General features: G+C 36.9%; 1 protein-coding gene across 3 annotated transcripts in view; it reads right to left on the bottom strand.

Moving 5' to 3' along the window:
• Positions 1-17,081, bottom strand: part of itga11a (integrin, alpha 11a) — a 91,911-nt gene that overhangs the window by 31,423 nt on the left and 43,407 nt on the right. For 2 of the 3 annotated variants that reach the window (XM_079866897.1, XM_079866896.1), the window contains 3 exons: positions 12,949-13,060; positions 1,037-1,149; positions 155-246 (listed from right to left, as the gene is read on the bottom strand). In XM_079866897.1, the coding sequence (XP_079723023.1) occupies positions 155-246; positions 1,037-1,149; positions 12,949-12,968 (225 nt within the window). In that variant the 5' untranslated portion in view covers positions 12,969-13,060. The remainder of the gene's footprint in view (positions 1-154; positions 247-1,036; positions 1,150-12,948; positions 13,061-17,081) is intronic. The other variant, XM_079866898.1, reaches the window with a different exon arrangement.

Consider the following 17,081-nt stretch of genomic DNA (forward strand, 5'->3'; position numbering starts at 1 on the left):
AAAAATTATGATTTCATAGTGTTCCACAGGGAATCGATGTTGTTTAAACACTTAATAATATTAGTGTTGTAGACCGTTTAAATTCCAGATTACTTTAAATATAACACTGAATATGTATTATTATCTAACCAGACATTCAAAACCTTCAACTCACCACAAAGCTGTTGTCTTTAGGGTTGGACGAAAGGGTCATTCCAAGTCTCATCTTATCCTTTCGTTCAGAGACATTTGTCAAGGATATCCTGCCTTAAGAAAAAAAAAACAACATTAACAAATGTTTCAAATGTGTAAGCGAAATAAAATGCTGTGCTGTAAAATCTGACCACAGTCCATATGTGGCATTTGTACTTTAAACAGGGACTTCCTCTAACAGTAAACATATTTGTTAATTCTGTCTAGACATTCCTGACTTTATCTGCAGTGTGCATCTGTTATGTGTGTGCATCTATACGCATACACATATTGAAACTGGCAGAGTGGTTGTATTGACACACTTGAGATTATATAGAACACATATGCTTGACATACTGTAGATGTTGTGTTCTGTAGTGAAAAACCCAGATGTGTATGTAAACTCAATTTCAGGGGTGTATTTGAATGAATCAATCTGTTCCCCACCCCCCACTGCTTTTCACAAGGCATGCATGGTAACACTTTACCCAAACCACAACTCTTACCCTTATTGTGGAAGCTTTGTGAAGTAATTATTTGGTGCTAGTAAATAATTACAGTTCCTTTTGAAGTATGTTTACAAAAAGTATTTATGCTAATTATATATCTAGTAATTATAATCCACAGTCATCCAGTGTTAATCTCATCAACACAATTACTGACAGAATTTTTCATTAACAATGGGTTGTGCAACTTCACCAATGATAACAAAGAGACATAATATGTACATTATGATGATAATAATTAAAATTATGATTTTTTTTAAAAAATAATGGAAATATGATGATAAAAACAATGCTGAAATGCTTTTTACACAAAATTAACAAAAAATTCTGTGAAAATATAAAAACTGCAATCACCATACCAAGATTGAGTTTGGTGCAGCTGGGTCCTCCAGATCTCCTGCTTAAGGGACATTTGTACACATCTCCTGTCTGATGCTGTCCATTTGTTTCCAGTGGGGCTCCTACCAGTAACCTATAAACATCCACAATCCAAACATATAAATGTTATCTTTGACACAGTACAGCATTCATCTAACAGAAATGTCAGAAAAAAAAACACATAAGCATAAAGCAGGTGTGTGATCCACTTCCCTGTAAATAATACAGCCAGAAGCGTGTTGATTTAAGCTCCCTATGAAAACAGGGACGTTTAAAGGAGGTTAGAGGAAGTGAATCAATGAGAGATGGCAGGTGAGTGGAATCTAATGGCAAAGGAATGTTTAAACAGGTTTAAGATGAATGTTGATGTCTGAGGTAATGTATCGATGGAAGCGCGCAGGGCGGTTAGGTATGTGGGACTCTGCTGAGATCTGTTTGTGTGTGTGTGTTGAAATATGTATCCTATGACCCAGACTGACTAAACACATCGCTCCATTAATGCTGACATGCTTTACACGTAATACTGCTCCTGCAGAGAGCAATCAGGGACACACACATTATTCAGGTGCAGTGGCAGTCGCACTGTAGGGAGCAGTACATACTTTTCACGGCTCTCGGAAGCATGCAGCTTTTAAAAGCAAAGGCTGTCACTTTCACTAAGTAGCCATGGAGGACTCATTTAACTAGTCACAGATCACTGGAATACTAGGCATCCTTAAACACATCAAGATGTGTACTTTCAACTGTTTATTCAAGAGAAGCAGAATTCTTTCATGCTGATAGTGGTCTCGAGGGAGAGAGAAAACCTGTTTGACTTCACATTTATGTGCCTGTGCCATGTCAAGATGGGCTCTTAAATGTCATTCAGAACTTCAAAATTAGTTAATGGTGAGGTGGTACTATTAAATAGCCTATCAAATGTAAGGCAGTATATGTCCATTGGGGTCAGAGAGTGAAAGTAAAACTAATCATGGGAAACAAAAGTCCATTTACTGCAAAATAGCTAATTTTAAGAGTAGCTCTCATGTAAAATGCTATATTTTCATGTGAGCGGCACAGCATTGCAACTCAGAGTTCCGTTCACAGCTCAAAGTATTATTGTTCAACGTTATGGATCAGGTAGAACGATTATCCCAACCACTAAAGATAGATTTGCAAATAACCCTAATGATGTCTCAACTGCTCAGTGTACAGTGGCACTGCTCATTTGTGCTCCTTATAGCAAAAATTTCAGTCAGGATTCAGGACCCATCAGAGCACAGAAACTGTGCTCGTTAAAATTACAAATGACTTGCTTCTAGCTTCTGACCAAGGCTGCATCTCAATACTAGTTTTACTTGATCTTAGTGCTGCGTTCAACACTATAGGTCATAAAATACTCTTAGATCGGATACAAAATTACACTGGTATTCAGGGACAGGCATTAAGGTGGTTTAGATCGTACCTATCTGACCGTAAACATTTTGTTTATTTAAATAATCCATATTACCATCAGTAAATTATGGAGTGCCGCAAGGGTCTGTTTTAGGCCCTCTGCTATTTTCAGTATACATGCTGCCCCTTGGTAATATTATTAGAAAACATGGAATTAGTTTCCACTGTTATGCTGATGATACACCATTATATATTTCATCACGACAGATATGTTGTCAAGTTGACAGAGTGTGTTAAAGATATAAAATATTGGGCAACCAGTAATTTTCTTCCATTAAATTCACATAAGACTGAGACCATCTAATAAGAGGTCTAATGGAGTATTACTTATTAAGACCAAAAACCTCTACACAGAATCTGCATCTACAAGGATGTACTGTTACTTCACCCTTTACAGTTAAAGACCTGGGTGTTATATTAGACAGCAACTTGTCTCTTGAAATCATATTTCACATGTTACAAAAACAGCCTTCTTCCACCTTAGAAACATTGCTAAGATACGGAACAAGTTATCTGTTTCTGATGCAGAAAAGTTAGTTCATGCATTCATGACCTCTAGACTGGATTACTGTAATGCACTACTAGGTGGTTGTCCTGCAAACAAGCTACATTCCATCAGATCAAATGCACATGAAAATCTATTGCTTGAATATGAATGTTATGAACAGTAGCTATGCTAATAATTGTCCAGTTGCTTTTCTGTTTCTAACTCTGGATGCCCATTACAGATTACACCAACTCCAGTTGGGATCTTCAGATGATGCCAATTCTGTATCAACATACAAAACTGCCAAATTTTCTATAAATTGTAATCATTATGATCAAAACGTATCGTAATAATTGCATTAACAAGGCTCATTGTTTCTGCCTAAATGAATGTTTTTACATACATGCAAAAGGTATTGTGAAAAATAAATGTGAATTGAATATTTAAGGAGGGGAATCACTTAGGTGATCATCCTATTTGAAAACCCCTCTTCATTCTGCATCATACATGAAAGATTCAAAATACAAAGGCACTAACACATCCTGCCACAATGAAAATATTTAGAAGCACCACATCTCTCACACACCAATAATCACCACATCTAAAGCTGATTCTGACAGGTGGTAAAGGTTAATTCTCTGAACAGGAGCAATACCCACTCAGGGACAGTGCGATTCAGGGAGCGATATCTGACACTCGTTTATTGCAGATCCAGACCTCAATGAGTGTTCTGCCATAGGCCAGGGGTCAACATCATGGGACCCTTGAGAAAATATTTCTCTGTTTGGCGAGCTTCTCCAGGGAAGCATTCCAACAAAATCTGGATCCAGCTCCCCGAACAAATGGAGTTTACCCATTACAGTTAAAATACAATTATAAGAATGTAGAAAAAAAAATAACACTACAGATGTATGTTTCATCTCACTTTAGAAATAAACAAAATGAGCTGACAGTGACAGTGTATCACTGTTTCTTATGTAAATATGAAATTTCTGTGATATAACAATATTTGGATAAACTAACCATCTAAGTTTGACATAGGTTTGAAATGAGCATGAAATAAGGAAATAAGTTTACACATAAAAAGAAAACCAACCGAGGTCTCCAGTTAAAAGTTAATCTAAACATTTTCAAATGTCTCTGGAAATAATTTTTCACAGAAGGAGCTCAGACTGTGTGCATATTTTCACTGCTATTAATATTGTGAATATTACTGGTGCTATAGCCGCTTTTGGCACTACACTTTACACTTGAGTTCAGCTCGGGACAAACTCACCTAAATAAAAAAATTGGAAAGAAGGAAGTATGAAAGAGAAATAGAGAGATGAGCATGAGAAAGAAGGCCATTGTTGCAGTGATTTAATAGTCTAGTCAAATTTCCAGGGCAATGACACAGTGAGCTGTTAAAACAATCAGGCTCAGACTCATTAAGTTCATACTTTTTTTTTTCTCTGCGGCAGGGCTACAAAAGACTAATAGCACTGAATGAAACAGCCTCGCTAATACACAACCTTTACATACTCAATATCCCACAAAGAACTGGACTAGCGACCCGAGTCATTTGGAAAATTCTAAGAGGAAAGTGTTTGCCATTAATAGACAAATGTTTTTCACATTTGGAGAGTTAGAAAATACTTGGTACCATGGTGCTGAGGTCTATGAAGTGCCAGTGAGTCCACTGATATGCTGTTTCATTACTTTCATATATGACAGGACAGAAAAGCAGAGATGTACCACAAATGATCTATCTTAAATCCCAGCCTGTGTTATTGATTTAAAAGAACAAGTTAAACATCACGAAAACCTCAGTGTGACATTACCATGAAACCTAACACATTTGTGTTTTTACTTCTTCATTGTAAAGGTAGCAAAGCTAGGGAACTATTGCAACACACCCCACATAAAACCCATTATTTAATCATTACTGCTTTGTTAACCAAGAATAAAAGACGGTTTGTGAGCCATATTTCAGATGAGTTTGAGTCTAGAGAATGCTTCAGCCCTCCTGCTGCTTGTGGAATTCAGAGGTCATAGGCCAGACAAAAGTCAAAACTCAGCAAGGAATTCAAACTGCAAAACTCTCAAAAATAAACAGGCTCTGCGTATGTGTCCACGTTCATCCCTAGGAATCTGTCAGGCCAATTCTGTGGATGTGCAACTGTCAATGGCCACCCAAGGAAAAATCCCACAGGCAGCCAGAGACATCAGAAAAATAACTCAATTGTAATGAACGTGTTACGCTGAAAGATCTTTGCTATGCCAAATAGTACAACTTCTCATTGATTGCACTGCAAATGTGAACCAAGAATTCATGTCTTTTACATAACCACATTTCTGTATATTTGATAAGGTCATCCATGACCACTGCTGATGGATCAGCACCATCACAGACATCATAGTAATGCAAGTCAGTCATTCGAACTAAGTTGTTTCCATTTATGTATTGTCTTGCAGTTGTAAAAGTTTCCTCTCCATCCATGAGCTTTGACCATTTTTCTATCCAAACAGCATTCACACTACTGCAGCAGAAAGTGAGAGATGGGAAGAAATAGCAATTGAGAACTATTTTCTTTGGGATTACATACAGCTGAATGTAATAATGGCTGCAGGTCATGTGCTGTAGCTTTTAAGAGCTGTATTACAACCCCAAATCAGAAAAAGTTGGGACACTGTACAAATTGTGAATAAAAACAGAATGCAATGATGTGGAAGTTTCAAATTTCAATATTTTATTCAAAATACAACATAAATGACATATCAAATGTTTAAACTGAGAAAATGTATAATTTTAAGGGAAAAATAAGTTGATTTTTAATTTCATTGCATCAACACATCTCAAAAAAGTTGGGACAAGGCCATGTTTACCACTGTGTGGCATCCCCTCTTCTTTTTATAACAGTCTGCAAACTGAGAAGACAAGTTGCTCAAGTTTAGGAATAGGAATGTTGTCCCATTCTTGTCTAATGCAGGCTTCTAGTTGCTCAACTGTCTTAAGTCGTCTTTGCCGCATCTTCCTCTTTATGATGCACCAAATGTTTTCTATGGGTGAAAGATCTGGACTGCAGGCTGGCCATTTCAGTACCCGTATCCTTCTTCTACGCAGCCATGATATTGTAATTGATGCAGTATATGGTCTGGCATTGTCATGTTGGAAAATGCAAGGTCTTCCCTGAAAGAGACGACGTCTGGATGGGAACATATGTTGTTCTAGAACTTGGATATACCTTTCAGCATTGATGGTGCCTTTCCAGATGTGTAAGCTGCCCATGCCACACGCACTCATGCAACCCCATACCATCAGAAATGCAGGCTTCTGAACTGAGTGCTGATAACAACTTGGGTTGTCCTTGTCCTCTTTAGTCCGGATGACATGGCGTCCCAGTTTTCCAAAAAGAACTTCAAATTTTGATTCGTCTGACCACAGAACAGTTTTCCACTTTGCCAAAGTCCATTTTTAATGAGCCTTGGCCCAGAGAAAACGCCTGCGCTTCTAGATCCTGTTTAGATATGGCTTCTTTTTTGACCCATAGAGTTTTAGCTGGCAACGGCGAATGGCACGGTGGATTGTGTTCACCGACAATGTTTTCTGGAAGTATTCCTGAGCCCATGTTGTGATTTCCATTACAGTAGCATTCGTGTATGTGATGCAGTGCCGTCTAAGGGCCCGAAGATCGCTGGCATCCAGTATGGTTTCCGGCCTTGACCCTTACGCACAGAGATTGTTCCAGATTCTCTGAATCTTTGGATGATATTATGCACTGTAGATGATGATAACTTCAAACTCTTTGCAATTTTTCTCTGAGAAACTCCTTTCTGATATTGCTCCACTATTTTTCGCCGCAACTATGTTGCCAATTGACCTAATAAGTTGCAAATTGGTCCTCCAGCTGTTCCTTATATGTACATTTAACTTTTCCGGCCTCTTATTGCTACCTGTCCCAACTTTTTTGGAATGTGTAGCTCTCATGAAATCCAAAATGAGCCAATATTTGGCATGACATTTCAAAATGTCTCACTTTCAACATTTGATACTGTATGTTATCTATATTCTATTGTGAATAAAATATAAGTTTATGAGATTTGTAAATTATTCCATTCCTTTTTTACTCACAATTTGTACAGTGTCCCAACTTTTTCTGATTTGGGGTTGTATATACAGTTCAAATGTTTGGGATCAGTAAGAATTATTTTTAAAAGAACTTAAATTGCAAAGATCTGTATTTCAAATAAATGCTGTTCTTTTGAGCACAATCTTCAATTGCACGGCCAAATGCGGCGGCACGTGCACATCCCTTCCCTATAATGTGCAAAATAAATTATGAGCATGCAACGTCGTAGTTTTTGTCAATTAGTAAGTCATGAAATTAAGAGTACCAATAAATTACTTAACTTGTTCTTTGTGTGTTAGCTGGGAAGGATTTGCATGCTGGTATGATGTTCATTCTATTCATCAGGAGCAGTTTCCATATGTTTCATTAACAGTTCATGTTAGTATTATGTATTTACCATTGTAACTTGTTTCCGTAACCCCATCAAACAACTTAATTTTCACTGTGTTATTTTGTATATTTTTAAATGACTTTGGTGACTCATACCAATTTAGCTTTATTGTAATAACAAAAACTAATTTGGGACTGCTATTTATTTGCCTTATTATCTTAAGCTATTTTAGGAATTACGTCAAATTTCTAAATTGGGTCATGGTCTAATGACCATGGGAAAGTGTGGGTCTCATGGTCAAACCAGTTGAGAATCACTGTTCTTTGTGATACTAGTAGTGGTTAGTAGGTTAAGTTGGACAAAGCAGTTGGATGCAAAGCAGACTTTAAGGGAGTGTTCACACTAGTAGCTCGGTTCTCTTGGTTCCTTTGATCCGGACCAAAAAAAGAAAATTATACATTTAGGCCCTGTCCCATTTTTCCCCCCTTAAAACTTCCACTTGGTTTTGAGTAAAGTCCCCTCGACGAGGGAAGTAGGGGTGAAGATCTTTCCCTATGAAATACCACTATATTCAAATTAGCATAGCGAACGTGCTCACCTACGCAGCGCAGCGTCAACGTGTCTACCGGTAGTCGCCTACTACTATTTTCATTCCGGAAAATGCCGGTTCCAGCAGTTGTGTTGCCTTTGTGAGCTGTGTTGGTTTATCTACGTCTGATTAATCAACAGAGAGGACATGTGGAAAACAGAAGACGCATTCGCCGGATTTGTTTCAGGTTTGTCGACTATGAAGACAGGCCCTTAGTCTTGGTTCACTTAGCATTCACACAGTCATTTTAAGTCTGAACCTAAAGATACAAAAAATAAAGGCTTTTATGACGTATATTTTGCAACCTACCTTTTTAGGGGTCTTGGTCCGTTTGTTTGGTGCGCACCAAGGTTTGGATGGCAGCATATACACTCCAATGAAACGTACTAACAAAGCAATCGCACCGGAGTTTGTTTTAATCTAACTAAACCTGCCAAGTGTGAACACAGCCTAAGAGAATCAACAGCTCTAGACAAATACAAAATTCTGTCATGAAACTCTAGATGGTGCAGGCTGATAGGTCCTTAACTCAATTTGTTAGCGATCACATCGTTATCAACATTGTGCAGCTGATTGGTTGCTGTGGCATCTCAAACCAATGAGCTTGCTGCTCAACATTCAAATACATGCCATTGTTTGCTGTTAGCAGTCAGCAGCGTGCTTTCAGAAACCCTCCATCTCCATCCATCTCCATCTGTATTTGCTACGGGGTAATTTCATGATTGTTATATGTGCAGCAGCAGCAGCAGCAGCACGGATTTATTTCGCCAAGAAATTATTAACATTGCCATATCCATTACCATGCCAATCTCTCAGAGAGTTGTCATGACAGAACTTTTTTTTGTCATAAAAGTGAAGACATACTTTCACTTTTGGTGACATATGCAACCCCCCAAAAAAGTGTATAATTCTGATTTAAAATAAAATTAAACATGCTTGTTTAGTGGTTTACATGGCATGGAAATATAAGGTTTCTCCGATTGCAAAAAAGCTAAACACCAATTTGTGGAACACAGGCTAGTTTTAACATGACAATTTCAAAGTTTCTAGCCTGCAATTATGTATATGCTATTGAACATGGTAGGAAACTGCTGAAATTGTTCCAATATACAGTATAGGTCAATGCCTTTGTCTTGGAACATGAAGTGAACATGTTCCAAACAATCCTGGTGTACTGACCTGAAATAAAATGCATATGTTAACATAGTATTTAGACTCTGAGAGAAAAATATGAAAGAACAGCAACTACTTCATACTTCCTTCTAGTCCATGGTTTCAGTAACCACAGCTGATGTGTGTGTTGCCAGCCCCTTTCCCCATTTTCCTACACCACTAAACCCCTTCTGTGCCTCTGAAACTGGGATAACACCCTTTTCAACTGCATGCTGCTGTGATAGGACCCTCATGGAACCCGAGAGAAAGGGAAAGAGAAAGAATAGTGAATACTACTATAATACCATTTTAGAAGTTTATTATATATAGAACTAGTTACACATACTAGTTTTAAACAATAGAAGGTATATATGCAGTAATAGCCAGATTCAAAGAGAAAAAAGAGACAGGATGAACAATTGAATGATAGTCTTTTGCTGTTATCATTATTTAATTCCTCATTTAGCTTCTTGATTAGATCTCAGATATGACATTATATGGTATATGATATAAAACAATTGACCAAAACAGTGATGTTCAATTAGTGCTTCTCCAGTGATGCATTTTGACCATGTCAGAGTCTATTTTGTGCATACAACATGAAAAAAAGCTACAACAGGTAAACATGTCAGCTGTGTGAACACACTTCACTGTGGCCAAAAATTATGCTAGAGTAGCAATATGTCAAATTACTTTGGCTCATTGCCGAAGAATTTTGCTACAACTGGTTTAATTTATTACCTCAGAACATGACACCTTGAACAGCATACCGAGTTCAATTATGCAAAAACTCACATTTAATTACACATTTTTATTTAGGGTTTTAGTTTTAGCCTAAATAAAAACAACTTTTATTTTGTGTGCAACATTAAATATATGATTTATATTATATATGATATGATTTATATTAGATATGATATGATTTATATATGATATGATTTATATTAGATATGATATGATTTATATTAGATATGATATGATTTATATTAGATATGATATATGATATGATACATGATATGATACATGATATGATATGATATGATATGATATGATATGATATATGATATATGATATGATATGAAATTTCCAAAACAACTCTCAAAATATTTGAGGGCAAAGGACTATGACCCTGCCTCAGAAAGTCTCCACGGACCCCCAATCAAGTCACTTCACTGAATTTAATACTGTAGATATTCTGCACCAAAAACTGCATGAAAAATAAGTTGAACTGTCATAGTGTATTGTGTGTTGTCCATGCTGAGAGGGCTTTGGGGTTGTGAGAGAGGTGAGACACAGCTAGACTCCATTACTTTCCTGGACTAAACATTCTCCTCAAAGGATCTGACTGTGCTAATCAAGACATTTCCTGACTCAAACTGTGTGAGAGCACCAATACACACATGCACAACTTGCACAAGTAAATAGAAAGCAGTGTCTCAGAGTCCAAAGCATTTCGCCTGTTCAAACGATCTGAAGTAAACTTACCACATAATAACGATTAGCTACCATCTACAGCCAATTCCTGCACAACTCTTTTCCTCTCCTACTGCCTAGTCATGCCAGTATAAACACAACACAAGCTCCCTAAAAGTCTCTTTATCACATTAACAGATGGGAATGAGAGAAGGTATTGCTGGCATCAGAAATATTATATTAAAAGCGACATATTATGCCCCTTTTCACAAGATGTAATATAAATATATGGTGTCCCCAGAATGTGTCTGTGAAATTTCAGCTCAAAATACCCCCCAGATCATTTATTATAGCTTGTCAAATTTGTCTCCTTTTGGGTGTGAGCAAAAACGGGCCGTTTTTGTGTGTCCCTTTAAATGCAAATGAGCTGCTGCTCACCGCACCCGTTCAGAAGAGGGTCGATCCTTTACATGAGCTTCGGATACTCCGGCTATAATAAAACACATGAATCTCAATCATCCAAAATCTCAGAAATAACCAGTAGTGGAGTGCAGCCTTACAGAGAGACTCAGGAAGAGGTTGCAACTTTTAGACTGCACCTGGACATTTCTGAATGGTTAGTGGATACATTTATGTAGTTGTTGTGGAGTTACATTGAATCATCTCATCGACATGCATGTGTCATGTTTAACTTTTACACAAGTTTACACAGTTCTCTGAGTTCTTTAAGACAGCTGTGACATTTTTTGGTCAAATAGTGTTCTGTGCTCGTCTGTGCAGTCAATGACAGAACAGTTTGCATGCTTTTCTCAAACTTTTGCCATTGTGTTAGAACTGGTTACACTGCTATCACTTGCGAAAACCAAATGGCGGCACCATGGGTGGAAACGTGCAGAAGATCCCCTTCCTACATCAGAAGGGGAGCAAAATCTGATCTGCTTATTTTTTGACATGCTTGCAGAGAAAGGCTTACCATAACAAAGTTAATGGGTTGTGACTTTTTTTTTAACGTTTTCTGGGTTGGTAGATGCACCAGAGACCCGATTATAGCACCTAAACACGGAAAAAGTCAGATTTTCATGATGTGTCCCCTTTAATTTTGACCACGAGGCATTGTTAGCTTTCATTTCATTAACTGTTTGCAGCACACAAGTGTAAACTAACAGTGCTGTTCACAATATACATCTACGGTGACATTTGTTAATTGGGCTTTCACTCAATATATCTTGTCTTCATGTGGAGTTTAGTCTTCTACTGCAATATTGGTAGATGTGCAAGTCTTTATTTATGACTGCTTTGTGTATGTTGTGTAAGTGCTCATTCACAACACACATCTCCCAAACCAAACAAAATATGATTTTTTTTTTTTTTTTTAAATAGCCAAGCCAGACAAACATGCCACACTGAAAATGTCCTTTGGGCTGTTAATGGTTTCCAGATGCCGTGTGAATGGGGCAGAGAGAAAGGGGGTCTGTTTGGCAGCCGCTCACTTGAGAAAGTCTTTGTTGATATCACCCCACATCAGTCTAGCTAAACTGACTACACACTCACATCTAAACTACAGACCAAGCCATCTAGCCATTACCTGAGGAATGTGAGATAGAATATATCATTTTCATGATCTAAGGTACAATGGGGGAAAAAAAAATGTCTTCATTACAATGAGAAGCAGATGAGCTGAATTCTCTTGCTTATACCAAACAAACATGAGGTCCTTCATACAGTTCTATGATATGACGTCAAGGGGTGATTTACACTTAGAAACAAAGAAAAGGTTTCTCTTTGCAGGCACACTTATTATTACACACACACACCACATAAAGAGAGAGAGAGAGAGAGAGAGAGATAGACCTCTGGGCAGGGTTTCAGGTGAGCTGTGGCCAAGCAGACAAACTGGGATGCCAGATTTGAATCAAATTGCCAAAGCAAAGAGAGATGATGATATCACAGTGATGGACGACAAATGTTAAACTCCTTGCAATTCTCATAACCCCCTAAAAGCATCATAGGTGGATTTTCCTTTAACAAGAGATCTAAATTTACTTGTGATGAAAACTGTATAAATCATGAGGCAATGAGACCTACTGTTGGTTTGGGAGTTGCAATGAAAAACAAATTCACTATTTTCTGGGACATCTTTCTGAATTACACTCCCCTCACTTCAAGAACTGGACACAGGATTTTTTGTTTTGTTTTGTTTTGATAGATGAATGTAAATAAGCTTTCAGACTATGATTTTGCACACAACCAACGTGCTTTTGACATAATGTATTAGGTATTTATGAGGGTGAGTAAATGATGACAGAATTTTCATTCTTGGGTGAACTATCCCTTTAAATTCAAAGGGTACAGGAAGAGACTCAATAAGTGCTTCTTACCACTTCTGTCCCCCAGCCATGTGTTGTTGGACAGTGTAGCCAAACTGCGTCTGCCTGGGGCCCTTTATGATCCTGTGATTTATGGTGTCAATATTGAAACAGTCATGGAACCCTGTAAACAGACAAAGACAATTCAACTATGAATTTCATCCACAGCATGCTTAAACATAAAACTACACTTACTGGCAATGGCAATAGATTGTGTGAGGCAATGACCCAAAACTAAGAAGCAAAATTTAATTGTGTTTAAAATTTAATGACGAGTTCCAGCAATGACCCAAAACTAAGAAGCAAAATTTAATTGTGGCTAAACTGAATTTCTGCCAGCACAAAGAATCCTAAATAGTAGCGCTTCTGGTCATGAGCAACACTGTACTGTTTCTACACAACACACAGACGAACAGTAAACAGAGAGGAAAGTACACATTGTTTTTTGTTTGGCCTTAACCAAATCACTTGACAGATTTGCAGACAAATATGCACAAACTTGAAGTGTGGAAAAGTATTTAAAAATTTAAGTCATTTGTATTGATTTTTTTTTATATTTAATTAATTTTAATTACATTTGGATAAATTTGGATAAATCCTTGGATAAGGATTTTCTCTGAATAAGGCGTTGTACTCAGATTTGGCTTACAGGTATTTACAGAATTTGTCTTTGTAGTGAGTATTGCCTAAAATGTAAATGACTGAGCAGCAATGAGTAACCGAATTAATTAAAAATTGCTTGTGTTAATTGGGCTTTTTGAGGCTTCTTAAAGATGTGGTCCAGAAATCCTCCTTACATGGAAAATAATCAATAGACACTTTGATGTTTTGAGGTTTCATCCTATTCTGAAAACAGACTGTGATTGCTATACCTCCATCAAAGTTCAAAGGTGTCTCTTTTTACACATGAAATCCCTGTATGGCTTCTGCTTATGTTCTGACAGGCCCCTTAAAGACTACAAGATCCTGGTCAATGGATTAACAAACACCTTCATGGAGGTCCAATGCTGAAGCCCCTTCATAATCAGTCTAATGCTCAAGATCATGGAGAAAGCCTGCATGACTTTCACCGCTTGACCTGACACTCTCCAACTCTGTCAACAGACTCTGGTGTGGAAGAGACAGGACTATTCAACTCATTATGGATGAGACTAAACAATAAATTGTCAATCACCGCAACAGATTTGACTGTCTGTCCATCAAAAAAAAAAGAAGAAAAAAAAAAAAAAGACATAAGTACTGAAGTTACACCTATGACTCACAGAGCTCTTACAGGCAGGGCCAATTTCAGTCAAAATCAAAAGACTATTTTGTCTTTTAAGTTGCTTCCTTTCAGCACCATAATTATGGCTTAACCTGGAGCAAAAGATGACTGTTTAGGCTACAGATACTTTTTTTTTTTTTAATTAAAGGGATAGTCCACCCAAAAACTGAAAATTCTGCCATCATTTACTCACCCTCATGTCCTTCCAAACCTGAATGACTTTCTTTTCTGGATCAAAAGAGAAGAAGAAAAATATATATAAATAAAATAAAACATTCTTCAAAATATCTTCTTTTGTGATTCAGAGAGAAAGTCATAGATTTGGAATGATGAGTAAATGAAGATAGAATTTTCAGTTAAAGGGTCAGTTCACCCACAAATGAAAATTCTGTTATTAATTACTCACCCTCGTGTCATCGATTTATGTCCCTCCATTGACAGCTACGCAACAGAACCTGTGACGCTTCAAAAAGTTCATAAAGAGATCGCAAAACGAATCCATATGAATTGAGCGGTTAAGTCCAACATTTTCTGAAGAGACACAATCGCTTTATATGATGAACAGATTAAATTTAGGCTTTTATTCACATAAACAATCATCAACTCACACATCAGTTGCGGTAAACCAACAGGAGCTCAAGCATGTTTGCTTGACATGTGAGAACCAATGAGGTTCATTCTCATGTGTTATGCAACACGTTTGAGCTTCCGCAAGAGGTTTGTTCTCACGCGTCAAGCAGATCAATGTTTATTTGTGAATAGAAGCCTAAATTCAATCTGTTCATCATATAAAGTGATCAAGTCTCTTCAGAAAATTTGGACTAAACCGCTCAATTCATATGGATCAGTTTTACGATCTCTTTTGCGTAGCTGTCAATGTAGGGGACAGAAATCTCTCAGATTTCATCAAAAAGATCTTCATTTGTGTGCCGAAGATAAACGAAAGTCTTGCGAGTTTGTAGCGATATGAGGGTGAGTAATGAATGACAGAATTTTCATTTTTTGGTGAACTATTCCTAAGTAAACAAAACCTTTTTTTTATTTGTAAACAGACTTACTTTTTCTGTCTTAAGACTTGAGCAAATAATGTCAAATAATCATGTCGTTAACGATTTTAGCAAATATTTTTTGATGGAGGTCTCAAAGGTAGCCTTTTCATGTTATAAACCCTGTGAATAAAGATCAATATCCATAAGCATAAACTAAATCTAAAGCAGGTGCTGAACTGAAAAAAAAAAAAGCTTTGATCCAAGAGTAAACACAATGGTTAATTTACCTGAGAATTATATTGAATTACACCGTTATTCTCCGCTCTGAACTCTGAACGACAGCATATGGATGCCATAACCTTGTATTTCCACGTGTGCAAGGTTATGACATCCATATGCTGTCGTTCAGAGTTCAGAGAATGAATCAGTTTGAAAAAAAAAAAAAAAAAAGGCAAGGATGCAGAAAACATACAATGGGGTCTGATGAAAGGCCTGATTCTCTCTGGTGGCCCCAGGTCTCTTTGCCTCCAGTTTGGCCTCTGTGCCAATGGAAAAAACAGAGGGAAAACATCCATCTCCTCTGGATTAAATTAAAAGACTAAAGAAAATGTCTTTCAAAATAGAAAAAAACCCTATTTATTTTCCAGCTATCACCAGAGAAAATGAAATAGTTTATTGATGACAATGCTGATAAGTACAATGTCTGCTTCATGCAGGGATGCAGTTTCCATTCAGCATATTATATCTTGCAGAGGATTGATGGATGAGATGAAGAGATCTTCCCCTTAAGTAGAGGGGAGAGGAGGAGAAGTGAAGTGCTTTTAGCATCCCTCTCTCTCTCTCTCTTTCTCGCTCTCTTTCCATTTCCCACGTTCTCTTTCTGTAGACAAAAGCATGAATAATGACAGGCTACTGTTGTGTACAGGGATGATGTAAAATCATTTTTGCACATTAATCTGTTCAGGCACAAGAATGCACAGGGAATAATGTGAACCACATGTCTTTCCTAGCCTCATTTTTGGTCACTGCCTTTCACAGAAAGTGATAAACAGTTGAGAGTGATGCTGCCAGTCAATGACGTTTTATTCTGATTACTGTATGTCCCACTGTGAACTGCAATGAAGGCTTATATAGAGAAACTCAAATTGACCCCTGCATGGTTCACACACACAGACTTATTCTCATCAGATCCTCTGTTCCATGCCCTTCTTTCTTCAAAGTTAAGAATGATAAAAATGTGTATTTGACAAAAGGATATCCTAGTTTCCTGCCCTTAACCAAATTTGAGAAGTCTAATGCATTTTATTAAATATAATAAAATGTATAATATTTAAATTGTCTTGCTATAAATATACAAATCTACAATAGCATTCAAAAGTTTGGGGTGAGAAAGGTTTTTTTCATGTTTTTAAAGCTCATATGGCTGAATTTTTTTGATTAAAACTATAAAACAGTCATATTCAGAAATATTATTACAATTTAAAATAAGTGTTTTCACTTTAATATGTTTTAAAATGTAATTAATTCCTGTGGTCAAAGCAGAATTATCAGCATCATTACCCCAGTCTTCAGTGTCACACGACTCTACTGAAATCAGTCTAATATCTGATTTGGTGCTCAAGAAACAGTTCTTATTATTATCAATGTTGAAAATGGTTGTGATGCCTAATAGTTTTGTGGAAAATGTGATTCATTTTTTCAGGATTTTTGATGAATAGAAAGTTCAAAAGTTCTAGTAAAATGTATTACTGTCGCTTTTGATCACTTTAATGCGTTCTTGCTGAATAAAAGTATAATTTTTTTTTAAAATAAAACTCTTTTTGACTAGCATTAAATAAACTGGATCTAACACACTCATATAATTACCTATATAAACTCATAGAATTACTGGA

This window comes from Squalius cephalus (assembly GCF_949319135.1).
Source record: "Squalius cephalus genome assembly, chromosome: 3".
Classification (NCBI taxonomy): Eukaryota; Metazoa; Chordata; class Actinopteri; order Cypriniformes; family Leuciscidae; genus Squalius; species Squalius cephalus.